A 22,012-nucleotide genomic window follows, 5' to 3' on the forward strand; every position below is an offset into this window, starting at 1 on the left:
TTCCACCTGCTCTCATCACTGCCCCACTCTGCTCTTTGAGAAATGTGCCCAGATGTCAGAATACATGTTGGTGGTGCAGAGGTTTGATAGAAGCTGCACATTTCACCACAAAAGCACGGGAGCACAAAGCCATGTACCCAGGAAGCACTGCCCCTCCATGCTGAGATGGTCCCTGCACGTGTGACAGCAGCACTAAGAAGAGAGGTCGGGCTTTCCATTCTCTACTTTCACCCAGGCTGCCAATGCTCAGAAATAATTCTGCTGACTGGACACCTGAATGGCAGTTCAAAGGCCATCGGTGCTCAGGAAYTAGAGARGAGCTGTGCAAAACTTGAGGACAGYCCCGGAGGCAGAGACAGATCACTSCTGAACCTGTCGTGGAGAAATACCTTGGCTGCACTGTTTGGAGTCCTGAGGTGGTCCCTTTGCAATGTGCTTTGCACAGCAATTCTCTGAGGTCTTTAAATAACCTGTTAGAAGGGCAAACTGCTGCAGAATGACCACTTCTACAGTATCAGCAAAAATAAACATCACCGTGAAAACAAGATCAGTAAAGTGTAGAACAGGACAGTGGCTTACATAAGAGACAATACATATGACAATATTTGCAGGCTTTTAAAGGTTTCTAAGAAAACAGAAACTATTTCAGTAAATAAGCTTGCTTTGTAAATTTGAAGTATGAGGATTAAGGCTGACAGTTCATCCACCGAACCACTGCCTAACTCTTGTCAGAACTGGCACCCAAAGGTAGAGAAATGATTGAATACTTGTCTCAAGGCATACCTAACTAGGGGCACTTTCATTATTTATAAACAAGCAGTTCTCAAACTCCTGGGGAAAAAAAAAAAAGAAAATAAGAAAAAAAAAGTTGAACTGAAACTCTTGAAAAAAATTGAGAAGGGACATTTTGAGGAGGCACCTTAATGCTACAGACTTGTCAGCAGGATAAGCTCAGCAATACCATCTCTATCTCAGTTCCATTATTTTTTAATTTAGCACCAATGTGTTGTATCTGCAGTTTGTGTCATGTACAGAGCAGCAGCAGCAGCGAATCTTAACATTCACCTTTTAAATAATGAAATACCTCCACAGTAGTGCTGCTTTCTACATTTCACTGAGGGCATAGATATATCCAGCAATTTCTAAAGATAGCTGCACACAATACGGGGACTGCTGTGAGCATAAATTTAATGCAAGAGAAATGCTCCCGCTCCAAGTTTCTATCTTATATAAACTGCAACACATCTGTCATATCTAGGAACAAGGCCTGTTCAAACTGCAAAGTTATCTAGTAAATAGTGAAGGGCTAAGCAACCAACACACTGCTCTGCTGCAGRGCTGAGGCAAATACACCTGAAACTCAAATTTGCTCTGTTCAAGGTCAGGGAGGAGTAAAACCTGAACCCCAGCAGATACTTGTTTAGCTCCCAGTGAGAAATCCCTGKGAAGGGGAAAATGGGATAAACAGGTAAAAAAATGTGATTTGCATATTATTTATCCTCTATTAAAACCTGGACTTCCCCATAAAACAAAGATTCCTGAGAGTTCTGTACTGGACAGAAAGAAATTAATGGGTTTTTTTTTTTGCCATAAACAGGGCAGATGGGAAATCACTGGGTAGTGGCAGAGTTCACACGCTGAACCAGCACCACAGCTGGCTCTGCTAGCTCACAAAATACAGCCACTCTATCATAATAAATTAAGTTTTCATTCAAGCCATAAGCACGATYTGCACTCACTACAAACTGGAGACAGAAATATTTGAGGAAGATTAACCATCTACAGAGAACTGTGACATTTGGGGAAACATGTCCTTTGGAAATTTTAATTAAAGTACCTACAATTCCTGTTCATGTCAAAGGCACATTTACAACTTGCTAACACCACAGTATAAAGTTTGGTTTGACGKTTGTTCATAAAAACCAGAACCTGTCAGGTTAAAATAATGCATTAGTATTTCCCAAACATTAAAAATGTACCAATGTTATTTTAATATTCTCAGGGAATGTAAAATGATGTGTTTTTTTCAAAAGTGGCCAATTTATCACCATTTTTGTGTGGTTACTTTTTGTGCTGGTTACCTAGAGAATGAGAAAGAAGAAAACAGAAGTRAACCTGATTCGTCCTTTCTCTCTGCAGTAATAYATTCACAAATACAAGCTGCACTTAYTCTAAAAACAAAATTTCATAGCCATTTCCCAGTAAAACTCAGAAGCAATTCAAGAAACATTTTTTATAAACTTTTATAAACCAAGTTCTTTGCAGAATCATAAACCAGTTTGGGGTGCAATAGACCTTAAAGACCAACACTTTCCACCCCCTGCCATGGGCAAGGAGACCTTCCACCAGACCAGGCTGCTCAGACTCCCCTCAGCCTGGCCTTGGACACTTCCAGGGATGGGGCAGCCACTGCTTCTCTGTGCCAGGGCCTCAGCACACCCATAGAAAAACATCTAATATCTAATCCAAACCTTTTTCAATTTAAAGCCAACCCCCCTTGCCGTGTCACTACAYGCTCCTGTAAAAAGTCTCTCTCCAGAAAATGCTTTAGAACTTATCTATCACATTCCTCCTGGAGCACCATCCAATGAGGATGGGCCACAGTGAAGGCACTGAGTCCATTCATCTTTGTTAAATACAACAAATATATGAAAAAAAATAAATACTGTTATTTGATACTGAAACATCTTGAGAAACTAAGTATTGTAAATAACCCAGCCGACAGGAATGGGAGCTTGGATATCCAACACATTATCTTGTAGATTCTGTGGCACATGCTGAAAATGCATAACTGCTTTGCTCTTACATTCTACATTTCGTAAGTTTATCAGAAAAAAAATTGCAAACCATCTGTTCTTACCTGAACTTCTGTACCTATTTAAGCATCACCAAAATCCCCTAATTTCTGTGTGACTTGCTCTAGCATGTGATCAACTACCAGGGAAACATTCTGCCTCATCAGAAAGAAGCAAACAGATTTCCTTCTACTCCCTGGGGCTCCAAACAGGGAAGAATTGTAGATGTGTGGGATATGGCAGGGGGAACAGGGGAGCAGATCCTTGGAGCTGCAGCAAACCAACCAGCACTCCCTGTTTGTCACCTCCAGCACTGGAGTCTCACATAGCAGTGTAGAGAACTTAAAATGCTCCCCTTGGAGTCACAGGATTTTACATTTTTAATGCAAATTATACACATCTGAAGTCAACCCAGGTTGGTCTAAACATAGGTATGGCCTTCCTTCTGTAGGAGATTCCTGCAGGCAAAGAACCTTACTGCCATTTGGAGAAGCCACACATCTACCTAACACAGCTATCACCTCAAGGCATTTGGGATATCTTCCCAAACCTGGATAAGAAGAACTTTCAATGGAAGCTACCACCCCTTTTTAGACCTCAGAGAATGAGAAGAAACTCTCCAGGCAGCCGAATCCCAGGCAGGATTGAGCACATGGTGTGCTGCCACAAAGCAGGAGGAACAGCACTGACTAAGGATTTGACAAGAGCTATCTCTGCTGCCTTCTTGCACCTTGTGTCAACCCCCTGAAAGGAAAGATTGTGCAGGGCAGCAGCCTGAGTGCAAACCCCAGCTCCCAAGTTCCCAAACACAGTGGGCTCAGGAATTAGAAGGCCATCTAAGAATTAATTTGAGAATTTCATTTGTGGCTGAGCAAAACCCTGCTACACTGCCATCTCAGTCCAAGTGCATTTTGAAGAGAGAGATTAACTCAGTCACAACATTTTTCATGCAAGCATCTCAACAAGCTGGAAAAAAACCAAATAATTGTACAGATAAGCAAGGCTGACATGGGTTTAAGTGGACTCAGATTTCAGTAAACGCAGTTGCAGCCATCACATGAAATGAAAAAAAATTCATTAARTGACTGATGAACATAACAAAATCACCCCAGGACATTCAAATGTGGTGATGAGTAGCATGCAGGTCTATTYCTGTAATGTCATTTTCAGTTGGAAACAACAACAAAAAAAGAAGAAGAAAAGGCAGAAAATACTCCCTTTAAGAAAATTGCRTATCTCAAGACTGTGGTTCAAAAATGGAAAGAGTTTTCCCATACATTTCTTGCAAACAATACATCATTCTTAAATGTTAAGCATTGTAAAATCTCTTCTACGTCCTTTGAAGTACTCATGGGAAAACACTGATGCATTTACAGAAGTTGACAAAAAATGTTTTGATATCACAAAGAATGATTAAAATAGCTCATTTTGCAGAAAGCTTGTAAGAGCTGCTCTTATGGTACAAATGGCTGTCCAACAATAATGCTAAAAATAATGGCAAAGTTGTGTGGAACTGTGTAACAAGAGAAAATCAACCAAAAAATAATTTAAAGGACTGCTCACGCAGTCTTGGAATTTGGCTTATTTTGTTGGTGGCTATATGAAGTGAATTCATACATAATTCTGATTCAACATTCACATTTGAAAAATTCCAGCTTAGTGCTAAATAGGACTTTGCAGTTGAAACAGGCTGCCTGCAAGGTACCCCACCATGATCAGATTTTGCCAGTAGACTCAGGGAAACTCTTTTTGGAATCATGTATACACATTCACCATAAAATACCAATATATGCCTTCTTCCCTTTCCTGAAGCAGAGGTCTCAGTCACTGCATTTCTAATATAGAAATAAGCATTCTAGAACCCTAGACATGGTTAATTGAGGCTGTAATACTGAAATATTCTGAGTCYTATGTAAATATTCACATACCAAGTCAGGGTTTATGTATGTAAGACATAAAGCCTGAGATCAGTGGAGAAGGATGAAAGAAAATGCTGGAGCAAGAGAAGGTACAGRGCCAGCTGAAACACGTCTGATCAGCTCAGGGCAAACACCAAAACACACACAACATCATACAAAGGGATTTGTAAGACAAATCAGCAGACTGCTGTCTCCAGACAACAGCCAGAAAACAAAATAATGGGAAATAAATTCACAAAACAATGGAGAAACCAGAAATGCAAGGGAAGGTGGGGCATTCCAATCTTATTTTTGGTTATTGTAAGAAGGCAGCTTACAGATGAGAACTACATGCTAATTCTTTACAGAGAACCAACCAAGTTCCAGCAAAGACTCTGCAAAAGAATAAATGAAAGAAGAAATGAATMATTTCTTTATGGCACCATCTTCTAAAAATACCCCAGGAATCAGAAAACCATACGGAGTTCAAAAAAGGTTARGAAGAGATTTAGTTCAAACATCAGCCTTGAAGCAGCACATTTAGAAGAATTATTTCCAGGTAGCAGAGAGATGTAAAGATGGAACAGGAAAAAAAAATCAGAAGGAAGGTCCAAAGCTAGGTCCCAAAATCCATTAAAATCTTGATTCCTCATAAGTACTGCTGATGCTAAGGAGGGAAAAATTCAGAGAAGATGGAAGAATTGTAGGGTTTGGTTTGCATCCAGTAATGGGAGTGGCTACTGAAGTCAGGGAAGACATGGATACTGAACATCAAGAGATGCATATCTTTCTCTGCCGGGAAAATATGGACTTCTATATTTTTTGCTTTCCTTGGGCTATCACCAAAACCAGCCTCCTTTTCTTTTTCAAATTTAAACAAAACTATCAAGGAATATTAACTGACAAGTTTATATTGCAAAGTTATTGAGAAGAATTTAGTTTAAAACAGTCATAAGTGGTTGTGTAGAGTGTTTTCCACAGTCTGACAYGTYTGRGGAAACCCAGTCTGAGATCCTGAGATCCTTGGAGTGGACAACAGCACAAGAAATCCACCTTGTACCTATTCACAAAGGTAATTCACTAAGATCAAGATTTTGACAGAAATTAGCTTCCCAGGCATATCATTTCCAAAKGATTTGATGTTGCCTTGTGGCTTTGCAGTAGAGCCCAAATGCTTTCTTTCCACCCAGCCCCTGGCTTAGGAAAGCAAGGAAAATGTGAAATTCTGTTGTACCACAAATAACAGCTGCCACATATTTTTCCACTGCAGTCAAGGAAGGCTTAAAGCATTGGAGGTGTCCATTTATCACAGATAAATTCCATATACAGAGCTGAGCCTCAGGCTCATGGACACATGGAACACACCTTTCTATAGAAAGGAGGATCCCCAGCAGAAATTCCAGAGCAACCTCTCCCTACTCACAGCAAGGAACCATGGTGGGATGCAGAGGAGAAAAGTAGATCTGCATTAATTTCATTGGTTTAAATATATAAAGCATTTACTATCCCATCAGCTGAATGAAAAAGCCTCCAATGTCCACGTAGGTAACAAAAGAAGAAAAAATAACAGAATAAAGTTACCGGARAAAGCTGTCTCTATGAATCTCTCTGCTTATTCTTTCTTGGGTCTAAGCCAAACTCAAAAGAGAATAAAATCATAACAAACATATATTTTTTAAAATGCTTGTGTTTTTTGGTTTTTTTTTTTTTACATGAGTTCTTCATGATCATATGATGAAGAACCTGAATAGCTTACAAACCTCTGTGAAGTAGAAGGGGAGACTCACAAATTTGGGTAGCTGAAGATGATTTGAAGATAGTGCCTATCACTTTTTTGTGGCAGAAAACAGCAAAAGGAAGCAGCCAAGGTGAGAGACATCTGAAAATAACTGGATTCCTCATCAGCTGCCCCCTTGCTAACAAAGCAAGAGGCTGTCCTGTGTCTGTTAAGCTCCTCTGCTCTAAAGACAGMTCTCTGATGATCCCTTCCAACACGTGACAGTGTTGGCCTGTGAGGCACAGGGAATGTGTGAGCTTTCATTCACAAGGCTCTTGTGAAAGCTCAGACCTTCTCTGAGGAGAGGAGGGGAGCTGCTGGCCCTGTSTCAGCCTGGCCAAGGTGCTACAGAGGGCACCCATCTGACTGAAGGGACACCAAGGAACTCTGTCGAGGCACAAACCTCAAATCTCACTGAATCTGCTCAATGCAAACACCATCTGACATCACAGTTACCTTGGTTTTGTTCTTACAGAAATATCATCATCATCATTGGCCCTCCAGGAAAAAACATCAGAAAGAGGTTGGTGGAAGTCTTCAAATATCAGTGATAAAGSCCTGTTTTCAAGGACTCCTTTCAGCAGYGTTCAGGTGTATTTTTAGGGATTCAATTACATTGAAGTAACTGGTGRAGGGAATTGTAATCACACAGAAGAAGTCAAATGAGTGTGCTCCTCTGTGTACATACAATACCACAAGGCTTACCAAATCCATTCACAACACAGGAAATACTCTAAACATATTTAAGAGGCTCTGTCAGCAGTCTCACAGCAAGACTCATTCACATTTGTAAGTCATGAGGAAAAAGCTGTTTTCTGTCCATGCTGCATGAACAGATTTTGTTTGGTCTACAGCTCATATTTAAGTTGCAAGTAAATAAATCATTCTGGCTGRATTAGCTGACAAACCCCATCCATGGTATTGAGAATAAATATTTGATTGGGACTGAATTAACTCTTTGCAGATTTGTGCTCACGTTCACACATACTAGAGCTGCATGTTCAGAAAATTCAGCATATAGAGGCTATTTATCAAATCAGCCAAACATGTTTACCTGGGAAAAAAAAAAGGATGCAAAAAGCAAGAAAAAAAAAGTGCAAGCCAGCTTCTAGAATTAGTTTGAACATGATGACATGTTGACACTCTCATTCAAAACCAGATTGGACAGGAGGATGAATCCTGACAAGCTGAAATGTAAATTAAGATGTTTTCTTGTCTTTACACTTGTCTCCCAGAAAAACTGCTACAGAATAACAACTTGGGCTTTAAACCAAGTTCACACCTCATCTGCAGGCTTAGAGTACAACAGCACCAAGACTAGATTGTTATTAAACAAAGAGGTGCCTGGGAGCTGGAAATCAATACACAAAATTATAACCAAGACATTATCATTTTACAGCATTTTGATGTGACTGTGAACCAATGAAATCCTAAGGGTGATTATCAATAAATGCCTGTTTAGGCATCACATGTTGCCTAAGCTCAGCTGAACAGGACATTTCCAAAACTAAAACACACACTTTAGTCTTAGGGGGGGAAAAATTGTCATTCTGTAAAACTGCAGCAAACATTTCCACAAGTCTCTGCAGCCACATSCCCCTCACCCCCTTGAGCTGTCAGGAACTGTTTCCCAAAGCTCCCAGAGGAGTGTGATTATTAAACTAAACACCACAGAGCAGAATGCAAGCTGATCTCACTCTCCACACTCCCATTAAGGGATGGCAGCAGAAACATTAACTRTTCCATCCCCAGCAGCATTTCAATGTTTCTCTCCTCCTGTCACAAAAATAGTGGAAAACAGATTCCTTTCCTCGTTCTCCTTTCATGTTTCTATCTGTGAAAAAGAGTTAAGAAGGATTTATCTGCACTGCAAGTCCTATTAACTGTTCACCCTGTCATCTACAGCATAATCTATTTATGTAACRTTTTCTAAAACTGTATGGAGCAAACTTTTCCAAGGAGCAGCAGGTGAGTTAATGACCTGCTGGTTCTTGTTACACCAGGTTTAGGACAATTAGAGGTCTTGGCTGAATGTTTGCTGGAATAAGCCTTTCCCTCCATAAGGTGCAGATGCACAGATTTTTTTTTTAACAGAACCAAAGGATTATATTATTATACAATCCTTCAGACAATCAAAACACGGGGCATTTGCAGGTGTAACCTTGAGCAGTTTGGCATAAAACAGACCTTTCACTGTCCTGCAAGATTTGACACAGCTGACCAGACTGCAGCTCAAGGTACAGAGGTGATTTAAAATAAATTCCTATACATAGGAACACCCAGCATTGAAAAACTCTTTTTTAAAAGCCAACCCGGTAAAGTACTAAACAATCTGCTTTAAATGCATTGTTACCATTTTTGAAACAACAAAGTACCAGGCTGTGCTTACAATCAAAAAAAAATTTCACATCTGAAATTTTATTTTTGAAGTATCTCTTTAGAGTTTCCAGTTACTTTCTTAATTAAAAGACTTGCAGAAAAACTGCTAACAGAAGAGCAGGCTTCCAGAATAGCCTTTTAATGTTAATTAGGACATAGCAAACCTCATTCTACACAAGTTCAGTTCAGCTACCATTGCAAACAAACCGCTGTGTTCATATGCTTAATCCTCGAGATCTCAAGTTATTCACGTCCTCCTTGGTGTTTGCAGGATTAGAATCTAAGTACGTTGTTTCCTCCCTCTCCCATCCTGTCAGTAAACGTGGGATCAGGGTTCAGAACATGCCTGATTCCCTTCTCCTAATCTCCAGTAATCTTCTCAGTGACACAGTATCTGTTGCAGAATATCAGGAGGCCGCATCAAAGTGGAACAGTTAGTGGAAACATGAAGTTACATCCAAATTTATCAATGCAGGCTCCATGTRCTGCCAAAAGCTAAAGCAGTATCTATTCACATATTCCAGTAGCACTAAATATTAAGGTAAATATTACCTTAAAGTCAGCAATTTCTCTCACAAAGCTTATTTACAAACGGTACAGGTTGTGCAGTCCAGATGCGTTGCCACTTTAGCTCCTGACAGAAAATTCTGTGAAAACTCAACACAGTGTTGTACACAAAGAGGGTCTCAGAGCTCTACAGCCTGAAAATTTAATGGGTGGATTCAACCAGCAGAAACCTCTGCAGCATTTCTGAGGGGYAGAGAATAGAAAAGACCATCCTCCTTCAAAGTCACTCGTGTCATCAGGCAGCACAGAGAGAAGAAAAACAGCAAGACGGTACATTTTGGCCACATGGAATAGAAAGCTGGGGCTGACACTCTACAAAGGGCACTGCCAGCTGGGAAAAAAAGGTGTCTGCCTATGAAAGTCTGACCAACTGCAGTGACTGAAGCAGACAGGAAAAGGTTATGAAAAAATTTGCCAAGGTGAAAAAATGTGTGAGGACTGAGACCTCTCAAATGTCAGTTATGAAATCATGTCCAAAACCCACCTTCAGCTCAGTATTTGCCTAATAGAGCTGTTGTGCTGTCTGTACTGCCACAAGGTCAGATCTAATTAAACAAACCAGAAAGACTATCACTGGCTTCAGTCCTTGCTGGAACTGTGCTGAACTTTTACATACATATATATACACACACACACATATATATATATATATATATATATAAAATAAATGCTGGAAAAATATAGATCACATTAATTTAAATATGTATTTATTATATATGTTTTTTTTATTAATTCCAGGGGTAATCAATTCACTAGCAGACATTTTATATTTATAGAAGAAAAACCTCAGCTTTAATTAAGGAAATACGGAACAGCCTCATCTTTCATGAAACTGGCTCTGCTCTCAAGAGGTTAGCTGCCCATTTAACATCACTGGTTTTAGTTAAATAAATATTTCATTGAGTAAGAGTAATATTTCCCAACATCTCTCCTTGTTTGTTGCTTGTTAGGCAATTATATCATACATTGCTTATACAGGCAGAGAGTGCTGATGTTCAATTTTGTAAAACTACGGTCTTATTTTGGGGAATGTTCTTTAAAATTCAAAATAGGACAACAGTTGTTGACAGAGCTTAGCAGGCTGTTCAAGGAAACGTAGCGTAGTAAAACTATGCTGCTTTTTAAATATTTATATCTTTTTAATCCTTGCAGCAGATAATCCTCTTTGCGGTGGGCAGGAACATGAATACCCGTGATTGTTTTTAAGTCCTTGCTTCTCAAAATTCCGATTTTCAATTTGTTTCTGCCCTAAAATTCGAATCCAAGTATTTCTTAAAATTGTGCTTGGATCAGTTTACCTTCCATAAGCAAAGCGCCTGTCTTTGTGGTGGTCCCCAAACGTATCCCACAGCCTGAGGGAAACACTCACTTCATCCACAACATCTCTTGAGCGTTCAAGGACCTAGAACAGAACACACAGAACATTCTCTTTCCCTCCATCAGATAATTACTTTTCTGTTCACCCTGTCAAAAACTCCAAAGCATAACAGGTCAAGACTCTATCCCACATAGTTTTTACCAAACGATGTAACTTACAAAACAGGCAGAATATTCATCTCCCTAAAACCACCGTTTGATTTAAAGATTACTTTATAATAAGAGGTGTATCAGAGCACGACTGCAGCACAGATCATTTATCAGATACTTGTGAGCTCACTGCTGCATCCTGACAGGGTAAAGCTTGCCAATAAATTGCAGCAGCCCCTGGCAGCGTGTCGTGCCCGCAGCCCTCACCTCCTGGCACACGCGGTACTGATCGATGGCCCAGACGGTCGGGACRTGCGTTGCCAGCAGCTGGTACTGAGTCAAGGTTGTGTTGCAGGCTCTGGCACAGATCAGACGAGTCTTTCCCACTGCGTTGTCTCCAACCACCACGCACTTGATCGTTTCAACGTTGGGTCTTTCGTAGTCCATGTCAATGTCCATTTATCAGAAGCTGTAACAAGACAGTTAAACTTGTTTTCTACTTCTGCCTGAAAACAATGCTRTTTAGAATCAGAGCCTTTTACTTCCACTTCCTGAGAGAAGCCTGGAGGCAGCAAACTCTCAAGGAAAAGTGTGTAGTGAACTGTCCCAAAGTAAGCCAGCCAGTCCTTTAAATACTGCTCAGTTATGCAAATACACAACTATTTTGACCGCAGTGGCTTTATGCTGTTCACATGCTATTTTCACTTTGGTTTCTGTAAACACAAGCCTGTTTGCAGAAGATAGATCTTGGTGAAACAAGGACAGCTAGCACAAACTTACCTCTTGCTACTACTTTTTATGCCAGGAGAAAAAAAAAAGACTGGGCATCAGTGGGTTTGACCTGAAGGACACCAGTATAAACCTGCCTTCTGCAATCCTGCCCCTTCACTATTTGATTTAGGGCTGTCCAAACAATATTGCTACCAGCAAGCAGCACAGATGGCTTTAGCACACAATAAAACTCACTTGTAAGAYGACTCCAGAGACTGTTCACTACAAACCACAATTCCCACTACATCCTGCATGTACCACAGAGTCTTAATTTTCCAAGGAGAATGGATCATGGGCTAAAATGAAACTAAAGAGCCAAGCAGAAACTTGCAAATATACTTACCTACACCTAGAAAATCTTTCAGACATGAAATGGAAAGTGAAGAGAAGAAGTKTTTTGAAGATGGCTATCCTCAGGAAAAGCTATTATTGAAACTATTTATTTAAATATCCTTTGGCAACATACTGAACAAATGCAAGCTGGGAAAAATGGGTATTTGAAAAACTAAAACCAACTCAGGCCTGTTTACTACAGTCTGTCATTTTCATATGTGGGATCATAGTTTGATATATCTGAATYTGGTTTTCTAATGTCTAGCAGTCTGCTGAGCAATCTGATCTCTGCCAGGGAATTGTAATCAAGGAGGCAGAAAAGGGAAAATACAAGTCACAAAACCTGTTCAGGAAGGCTTGCCTAATGATTATTTCAGCAAGGAACCTAAAGCAATTTAATTGATAAAACACAGGTCATCCTCTGGAGTGATGSTGTCCTTTTCCTGAGGAGAAAGCACTATAGATAAAGAAGTCCAATGATTTGTTTCAATACCTTTTTTATTATTCAAATCTCATKCACACATAAATGTAGAATATATATTACCTGTCAGGGTGTTTAAAATAACAGATTCAAGCTATTTTGGTGTCTGTTTTTCACTGTTGGAGACACTATGTTCTGATTGAAGAAAAATCATGTTTGGTAACTACAAGCCAAACACTGATTTTAACTGTATTCATTCATTATTTAAAGTGATGTACACCAAGAAACTAAAGTCTTTGTAAGAACTAAAGGTCATTCATTTAGATAAAATTTTGAGTATGGACTGCATGCTAATGACTGTAATGGCTAAAGCACAGTTGTAATCTTTATTTATGTGTGGAGGGAGGAGTTAGGAGAGTTAACTCCTCCTTCCTCCTCAGCATCCTCAGCTGAATCCTCAGGATACAGCCATAACAGAACTAAAATTACAAAACCAGGTTTTATTTTCCACACTGCAGAGAACGAGGCGTGTTCATACACCACGGCCTCACAGGCAGGGCCCCTATGAGCAGCAAAACCCCAAAAGCTTTCAGCACGTGATCTTAAAAAGTTTCATTTCGAGTCTGAGAATAAACAGCAACCCCCTTGACATATTATGTGGTATTAAATTACTTCATATTTTGTTCATGCATGGACTAGACACCACAGATGGAATGTGGAAATGTTTACAAGGCTAGAAAACAAAATGAAAGAGCATGGCTGGCCAGTGTGTCTGCTTGGTTTTAAAATATCAAGCAAAGAGGCCAAATCAATTTTTCTTCCAACCCAATATTCYATTAAAATGCTGTTGCACAGATTAGGTGAGGTTTTATATAACTATTTGGTTTTAAAAGTCATCAAAAGTTCTCAAATGGTTCTCAAAAAAGTTCTGCAAAAACGTGCTTCAATCAGCCACAAAATATGTGTTAAGCACAGAGTGTGGAATCTTAAAAACATTCCCAAGAGGATAACAAAGCCAATTTAAAATTATATCTAAATAAAAGTAACTAGATAAATCAAAGCAACTATCTGAGAATCCTAGAAAAGAAACACATGAAAACAAAATTTAAAAATTATTGGGGTTTTAATTTTCCAATATACTTACTGACTTAATTAAAGCAAAGTTATCACAGGACTCAGAYGCAGCATGCCTGAATGCCCTGCTGTAGATCAATGACAATCTAATGAAGATATTTTTAGCATGACTCAATACTGCACAGGACAGAGATTAAAATAAACCAGGAATAAAAACAAAAGTAGAGCTTTGTGGCTATGTTAAGGCAAGTTCTTAAATATGCTCCAGTATATATAGTGTAACTGTGTGTTAAAAAAAGCAGATCATTTTAATACAGTTGACTAGTTTTCAGAAGGGAAAAAAGCAGAAATAGCTCCTGAAGAGACTGACAGACAGAAGCCTGGACAGATATTTAGACACCTCAAGTAAAACCAGATGCTAACAGCAAATTACTGTATAAACAATTAGCAAAACAAGTTGATTAAATGCTTACAAATGCAGCCAGATGCCTTCTGGCTACTGGAATGATTAAAGCCAGGAATACMTACAAGATCTAAAAACCACAACCAGAGTTAGTTTTTTTACGGTAGCCTCTAGGTTAAGCTGGTGCTAAACCTATTATATAATCACACTGATTTAAAATGCTAAACATGTATTTACAAAACTTAAATTTAAAAAAAAAACCAATAACAATAAGACAACTAGATTAGAGCTCTGAAAGTCTGGTGATATCTGGGAAGACCAACTGGAACTGAAACTGAACTGGTTAGACAAGAACAAAGCAGCATATATAAAGATTTAAAAATGGCATAACACTCCAAGACCAAGGAAAATCTTGTTAAAACCAACCTACAACCAGCAACCTATTTACCAGCAAAACAAAGCARGGTMAAACTAGGARGAAAGTTACTGGAAAGGTGACCAGTCCCAGAAAGGGCACTGACAAAAAAAAAMMCAAAAAACAGAGAAAGACAGAAAGGCCATCAAATGAGGGTCAGCAAGAAACCTACCARGGAAAAGGTCTGATCAGAAATCGCTTTTTCCAAAAGAAAGGAGCACAAAATTCAGCTGCTTAATCCAGTTCTAAAGAAAGATGAGCAGATGGATGGAATGAAAAAGAYACCCGTAAGAATAACACAGGATCTCAAAAATCTCTTAGGATGTTCTATTTTTACATTGTCACCTGTGATTGTTTGCAGATGAAGAGAAGACAGAGGCAGCCAAAAACCAGGAGATGTGAGTAGACTCGAGATCTAACATAAAGCCATTTAATTCATTCACTTCATTAGCAGTTCAGAAATATTCCAAATAAAGCTGATTTATTCCCAAAGAAGTGTAAGGTTACGGTTCTGAACCATGGCTTGCAGATGGTTATGGCTGCCAATTTCTTTCTCAGTTGTTTCACCTCAAATTGCTGTGGGGTGCTTGGTTTTTCATTTAGATTTTCCTCATTGCTAAATGAATTATTATTATCACTATAAAACAGTTGTGGTTACCATAGCATGTGGGCTGGTCAGCCTCAATAATGAACCACTGTCTTTCAAAGAAATTTTCGAAAAGATCAGTAGATGTAGCACATCACTTGATTATCTGGTGCACTGGTACACAGATTAAATACAACAGACACACACAATCCCCCTCACTCTCTATATCGATGGAGGTCTATTAATATACAATAGATAATCAGASCATAACCATGAACTTGTTTTAAAAATGCAGTTTAATAKAKTTAAAGCTATGATTGCATTTTTCTCTGCTAGAAATKAAGTGGATGAAGAACAGCAAGTGGCCTGTGCAGGACCAGGAATTCACCCCTATGGATCTCTACCTGCCCACTCTAAAATGTCCAGATGTTTAAAATCCTCATTTAGCATATACAAAACATAACCAAGATTTTTTTTTTTCAGAGCAGTAGCTAATTATCAACCCTTTTCAGCAAAACACCACGAACAGATCACAAAGAGTGTCTATATTAATCACTGATTATGGGGTGATCGTGCAGCCATTTACTTCTTAGCTCTGCACTTAAACACATCCCATAAGACTGAGATAGGACCCCTCAAAGCAAGCATTTTACTTGGCTCTTGTGCTAAGAGCAAGCTCTTCAGATGGCAATTCAGAATGACAGCATGTAAGAACATTGCCTGCTCAGTGGATTTTTTCTTTAAGCTATTCCATGGGAAAAAAAAAAAAATTCAACCTGTGTCAAGTGATCTGACCAAACATGCAAATGAGGAACTCCTTCAAAGAGGTTGCCAACCTCTATTAAAATGTCACAATTTTACTAAAGAAATCTAATGGAAAGAGATACCAAAATCTGATATGACTTAATATGAACCGTGGGCATGGTAATTATTTGAAAAACTCAGGCCACCAGCAAGGTAATAAGATCATCAACATTTATGCCCAAAAATCACATTCTTTCAAAACTATATGAAAGTGCCTTTGTAGCTACCCCACATTTCAATCTATTCTGGAGATAAACTTTTTAGTGTCATTTTGGWGTGACTCCTTCAGAGAGCCATTAGGCAGTAACATGTCAAAGAGAATACAGAAAAATTCACAAGACTTTGCAACACACTTGCCTCCATACCCAAGTTGCAAAATTATTGCTTGCAACCATGGAAACTGGAGAAGGAGATGCAAAATGCCAAGTTCTTGAGGCACTGCAATCACCACCTTGCAGTGCAGAATCCCAAGGCACCAGCACGCTGGCAAGGAGCAACAGGCACACGAGCCAGAACAAGCRTGTGAAATGTTCCTGCTCGATATATAACCTGCCATGTGCTCTTCCAGAATCTTTAATGGATTAACACACATATGCCAGGGGACAAAGCAGGGGGAATTAGTGTTCGCTTGTGCAAGAATGTAGGGTTCACAGATAGCTCTGATTTGGGGAAAGGTTAAGGGCCAAAAGGCGGTTTTGTGGTTTGGCTCAATTTTACCAATGAATTTAGGGCCCCACCAAGTATATTTGTGAAGTAAATCACAACATGGGATCAAATAATACATACACTACACCAGCTGCTGAAAAACCACCACAAAACATTTTCTACAAGGTGTACATTAATATTAATATTTGATTAAACCTTAGGAGGGGTGGTGGGGAGACTGGTTTCAAAAGCAAAACTATTCCTGATGGTCAGCATCAYAGAACTAGCTGGTGACAGAGGGTGGGATCAGATCACTGGCTCACCAGAGGACAAACATGGGCACGATGCATTTCAGGCTGGATTGTTGTCCAGGGTGAAGCAGCATTACCCTGTCACCATTATTTCAAGTTCTGGCAGYTTACATGGAAAGACTGAAGAGACTGACTCAGGAGGAAGAAATTCAAGATTAACTCTGAAATTTATCACCTACTTGCCCCACCTGGTCCATCAGCAGAAGACAACCAATGACTGGGAAAGGAGAAAAACCCTTATATTCTACAGCTGACCTGATCACAAATGCAAAACCTTTGGATCTCCCATGGGTAGAAACAGAAGGGCAGCTGATGGAAACATTCCACTGCATGAGGTGATAAATGAAGATAACCCTGGCTGTTGCTGTGCTCAAAAGGAGTGCAGGTCAACAGCAACACATCTTTGTCATCCACGGGGGCACAACATGATTCTACCCTTTTTTCTTCTGTCCTGGGATAGCTTAGGGCCAGTATCAATGATGAAATAAATTCCTGAGAATGCTGCTAAAATTTRATACACCTGGAGCAGTTAAATACTGAGGTTGTCATCAAAAGAGATTCCACCTGGCCTGCCTGAACCARCTTCTCTTATGTCAGCTTTTGACCAGCAAGCATCAGATTTATTTCTGGATGCTACCTCTTACTTTWTAAAGAAAGAAATTCTCAGAAGGCTCCATTCATTTGCCATAATCCCCACTCTATCCTTCAAGTTTTAAAGGGTGTGAAAAATTGACCATGGCTTCAGACAGAAATCAAAGCAGCAGCCCCTAATGAAGATGTACAATTGAAGACAGAACAGAYGTCTCTACCTTTTCTAGAAAACTTCTCAGTCAAATGATCACCACAACCCTCACAGGAACTGCAGAGACAGGGAATAGTAATTCCTGGTTTGCAGTATCAGAAGCCTGTCACTCGGCTCTTTCTCTGCCTGCATGACTCCAGATTTGTTTGTTTCTGTTAATTATTAAGATCCGTTGTCAAGCTCAGCCTGCCTCTGTGATGACACAACTTTTGATCAGTAAGAATAAACATTTTCTCAGATGCCCACAAATCAGAGCTACTGGTAAAACACAAATTCTTCCCACATTACAGTGCATAAAACAGACTGCCCTGAAACTCAACAGCTGAGAATGAAGTATTCAATTTTAGGTACAATTCAATTTTATATTCTCCTGAGACCCCTCCAACAAYATGAAGCTCACTAAGACCTGTTTTTGTCTTTCAGACTCAGTCTAGCAGACCAAGTAGAAACCCAAATGCAGAGTTCAGCAWTAGACTTGAACCATGTCCATTTTCTGACAAGTTCTGGAAGACCTGAAGGGCAGAAATCAATAAGCTGATTACACTGAGCAGCTTACATATTATTTTGACCTGTGACATACCTTGGGATATCCTTTGTGATGAGATCATCGCCCTAGAAATTAATCCCCGTGGCAGGTGAAGAACATTTAACTGTGTCAGAACCTCATGGGCTCCAAGAATCTGGGATGAGTGTTTTCTGAGTGCTGGGAGAGCCTGAAGCACCCCACTCCTCCCTCAGCCAATTTTCCAGAACCTTCCTTAAGAAAAGCCCCAACCCAAGGCAGTCCCTTGTGCTTCCTTCTGCTTCTTCTCTCTTGCTGTGCAGAGAGATGTGGAAAAACCATGGTGACCATAAGGGAGCCACCCCTGGAAAGAGAGAAACATTCCTCTAGCTGGTACAGGACTGATGTAAGGCTGGCACTTCAGCTTTGCAGATGCCTTTTGTAAGGATTCCAGATATACCTGGTTATAACTCTCTGTTCCTTCCACTTACCAGAGGTAATCACAGCAGACACGAGGGACTAGCAGTGACCAAGATCTGGCATTGCTGTGGGATATAATCTGCCACAACGTCACAAACTGAAATTAACTGCAGCTGACATTAATAAAAGTGGCTGAGAACCAAGAACCTGAAGAATGAACAATAGCCATTGATGGTGATAACCATCACCAAACAGACGGCACTTTTTAAAGCAGCCACCCATAAAATGTTCAAAGTCTTTAGATTAGTCCTCCTTCTGYAACAAAAGAGTACACTGCAAGAGAAGAACAAGGGTGCACCACTAATAGCATTTTAACTCAGCTCAAGAATACATTTTTGAAGCAGATACTCCATGCTTTGTTCACATCAGGTGCAACCAGAGTGCACAAACTGAATTCCAATGGGAAAGGTGTGCTGCCCACCACTGGGTGTAAGCATTCAGCAATGGGACCAGATTAAAGTAATTAATTAAAGTAAATCTTTGTCCCTGGAGCTGTGTGCAATGTGGACACTGGGTCTTCWGCACCAGCTTTTTAATTCCCATGTCCCCTGCTGTTGCATTACATGATCCATTAGTGTAGACAGAGCATCAGGTGCTCTCACTCCTGYTTTGGTATTCGGATCAACATTACTGGGGCAAAGCTGCAGCTGAATCCTGAGTTCAAGAGCATCTGGAATAATGTATAAAACTCACAGCCTAAGGGAAGACAGGTCACTGAAAAAGCCTGATTCAACACTACTAGATTTCGTGGTAATAAACTCCATGAAACACCTGATTTTACTCTCGTGTAATCAAGATGTTTGTGCAGTATTAAACTACTGATACTGTAACAGAGTTTGTTAATGATTGTACCCACTTAAAAAGGAAGGCTTTGACACTGTAGGCTGTTCCCAAACAGTGTTCCCAACAGTACTGAAGGAATAAYGACAAAAACCACCAAATAAGGCATTATCACAACTTTTGTGTTTCTATGAGGAAAWTATTTATCAAGCTTTGCTAGAATTACAGAAAAAGAAGAATATTCCAGAGACACTGACGACCTTCCAGCACAGAGAACTGTTGAATTCCCTTTCTGTATCTGTTCTCTTTCCAAAAGATAGAATCAGCCTCTTATTTCTTGAACTTTATGTGACATTTCTTAAGCAGTCTCTTCTCTGTTAATCAGTGATCTTAGAAAGACATTTATACGTGATTTTATTCATTCCCAGACGTAATTASCACAAGGAAACTACCAAAGGAGACTCGGACGTCATAAGGAGAGCAGGAAAAACCCACCCAAGGACATAAACACTGACTGGAATAGCAAACACTTCAGCATGGCAGAATTCAGGTAAATGCTATTTTCAGATCACGGGTCAAGTTCTGCACTTAYGTCTCAAATGCAAATCCAACAACATTAACAGAATAGTGCAGGAGGCACCAAAYGGATGTGAAGTTTTCTTGTAACGTCCAGTGCCACACAGAGATTCATTTGCAAAGAAAAAAATAACTTAAAAACAAGAAAGAAATTGCTTTTTCATGTCTCATGTCAGACAGAAAGGACAGGAAAACAGAAAAGTAGAATGATATTGGATGGGAAGCAAAGGGAATACATACTTGTATTTCATGACACTATTTCTGTGGTGCTGAAGAGCTCCACARTGCAGGTGCACCAGTTGTAGCTCAYRCACCATTCACTCCTTCAGCACAAAGTTTTGAGCRCTTTTATGGAAATCCAGTCAGTGATTCAAGGATATATTCACCCCAATCTCTGAGCTGCTCTGCAGGCCAGGACCACTCAGCTTCTCCTTTTCCTCCTTTCCAAACACACACTTCCCTCTACAATGTTTGTATATTTTTCTGGCAGGATGGAGGGGAGCAAGGGAGGAGCAGGTCAAACACCTGTCGCTCCTTCACTTCTCCTTCAAGGCTTCTCTGTCCTTTCATCTCCTTCAGCATAGGATAACATCTGGATACAGGACTTAAGCATTTTTCCAGCAAGTAAAGTGTATTAGCAAAGAATCAAACATCAGGATTTACTGGTCAAGTGATCAGCTCTTCCTCTCAGCCTAATGCTTTACAGTATTTATGAAGCTTGGAGTTTTAAAAGGGCAGGAGTTTTAGAAAGCTCCCCAGAGCTAAAACTGATGTTTATTTYTTCTTGGATAAAAATACTTCTGTATATCTGAGCCTGTCCCAGATCTTATGCTCCTTAAGTATTATGTCCCTTAAATAAAGAACCCTAGTACAAACATGGAACTCACTTTTTTTTCTCTGTTAATAGTGTGTAGATACACTGTGTATCTGAGACATAGGTAAATGCAACATGCATAGAAAAAAAAAGCATAACCCAATGGGGACAGGACCTCAGTAAAATACTGAAAAGAAATGAAGCAATTCCATGTCCATGTTATGTGACTCCTGATCTTGAAATACATCYTGTACTGAAATATGTGCCATTCAGTTGCTACTCACACTGAGCAGTCCTGACAACTTTTCAATGTAGTCCTAACAACGGTGGGTTTCTCCAAACATGCATTATTTTTGCCTAGAAGGACCAGCAGCTAAAGGACTCCCCTTAAGCACACTGGAAAAGCTTATTTCCACCTCAGCTTCTATTACAGCTCAAGCTGAACATTTGGCTTCAAGTCAGCTGTGTGTCCTGAAATAGTACACAAACTGAGGATGAACAAAGTCATTGAGACTGTTCTGGCATCACTTCCTTGCTCTTGCTGTGACCATATGCAGAGCCTCGAGGGCTTTCTTTTATTATTATCATTTTTAAACAAGTATATTGTTGCCTTCAGAGTAGTTCCTTGACCAACAGACAGCAATTTGGAGCTCTCTGCCTAGACTGCCTCAACATGTCCACTGACCGATTTCTCTTTGCTCTAGATGTTGGATGCCACAATATCCACTGAAGGCTGACTAAACAAATGAAAAGTCTACTACTGTTTGTCTCTACAGCCCCTCTATGACCCCCAAATAGATCCCGACACAGTCACCTGATAATCTGTGCCACAAGACCCCCCAACAGCTGCTGTTGTCACAACAACACACAAGGACTCCACAGACACAGCAGGGGGAAAARGAAATCCTTCGGGTTTTTACTAAATGACACTCAGGGGTACCAAGAACCGGAGGTTTCTGCTTCCCATACACATCACACCGCTCTAATTTTGCCTAGCACCTCGTGGCCTCGCTGGAAAACGACCAAGACAGATCTAACTTCATCAAGGACTCAGCTCTCTCTTGTCCTCGGGGACGGACACCCGAGGAGGATGCCACCAGCTCCTGTTCTCTCTCRTCAAGGCGGGAGCGCACCTGGGGCAAACGGGACTCACGGGGCGCCGCCACCCGCCCCCAGCGGAGCCGCCCCGGCCCCGCACACCGGCAGCTCGGAGCACGACCGCGCCCGGCGACGCGGGACCTACCCGGGAGGGCGGGATGCCGGGAGCCGGGGTGACCGCAGCGGGGCTGGCCCGGCCCCGCGGCACAGGACGGGGAGGCGGCCGCCGCCGCCGCGCCCCCTTCCCGCTGCTCCTCAGGGCGGCGGGGCAGCGCCCGGAGCCGGCGCGGCTCGGCAGGGAAGCGGCATCGCCC

General features: G+C 40.6%; 1 protein-coding gene across 1 annotated transcript in view; it reads right to left on the reverse strand.

Annotated features, from left to right (window-relative positions):
* The window catches only part of RHOBTB1 (Rho related BTB domain containing 1), a 50,488-nt gene that overhangs the window by 10,552 nt on the left and 17,924 nt on the right, over nt 1-22,012 (reverse strand). The window contains exons 3-4 of the mRNA XM_057368389.1: nt 11,151-11,352; nt 10,715-10,818 (exon numbers count right to left, since the gene is read on the reverse strand). Of these exons, the coding sequence (XP_057224372.1) occupies nt 10,715-10,818; nt 11,151-11,342 (296 nt within the window). The 5' untranslated portion in view covers nt 11,343-11,352. The remainder of the gene's footprint in view (nt 1-10,714; nt 10,819-11,150; nt 11,353-22,012) is intronic.

The sequence above is a fragment of the Malurus melanocephalus genome, unplaced genomic scaffold, assembly GCF_030028575.1.
Source record: "Malurus melanocephalus ecotype Western Australia unplaced genomic scaffold, MMel_1.1 scaffold_91, whole genome shotgun sequence".
Taxonomy (NCBI): Eukaryota; Metazoa; Chordata; class Aves; order Passeriformes; family Maluridae; genus Malurus; species Malurus melanocephalus.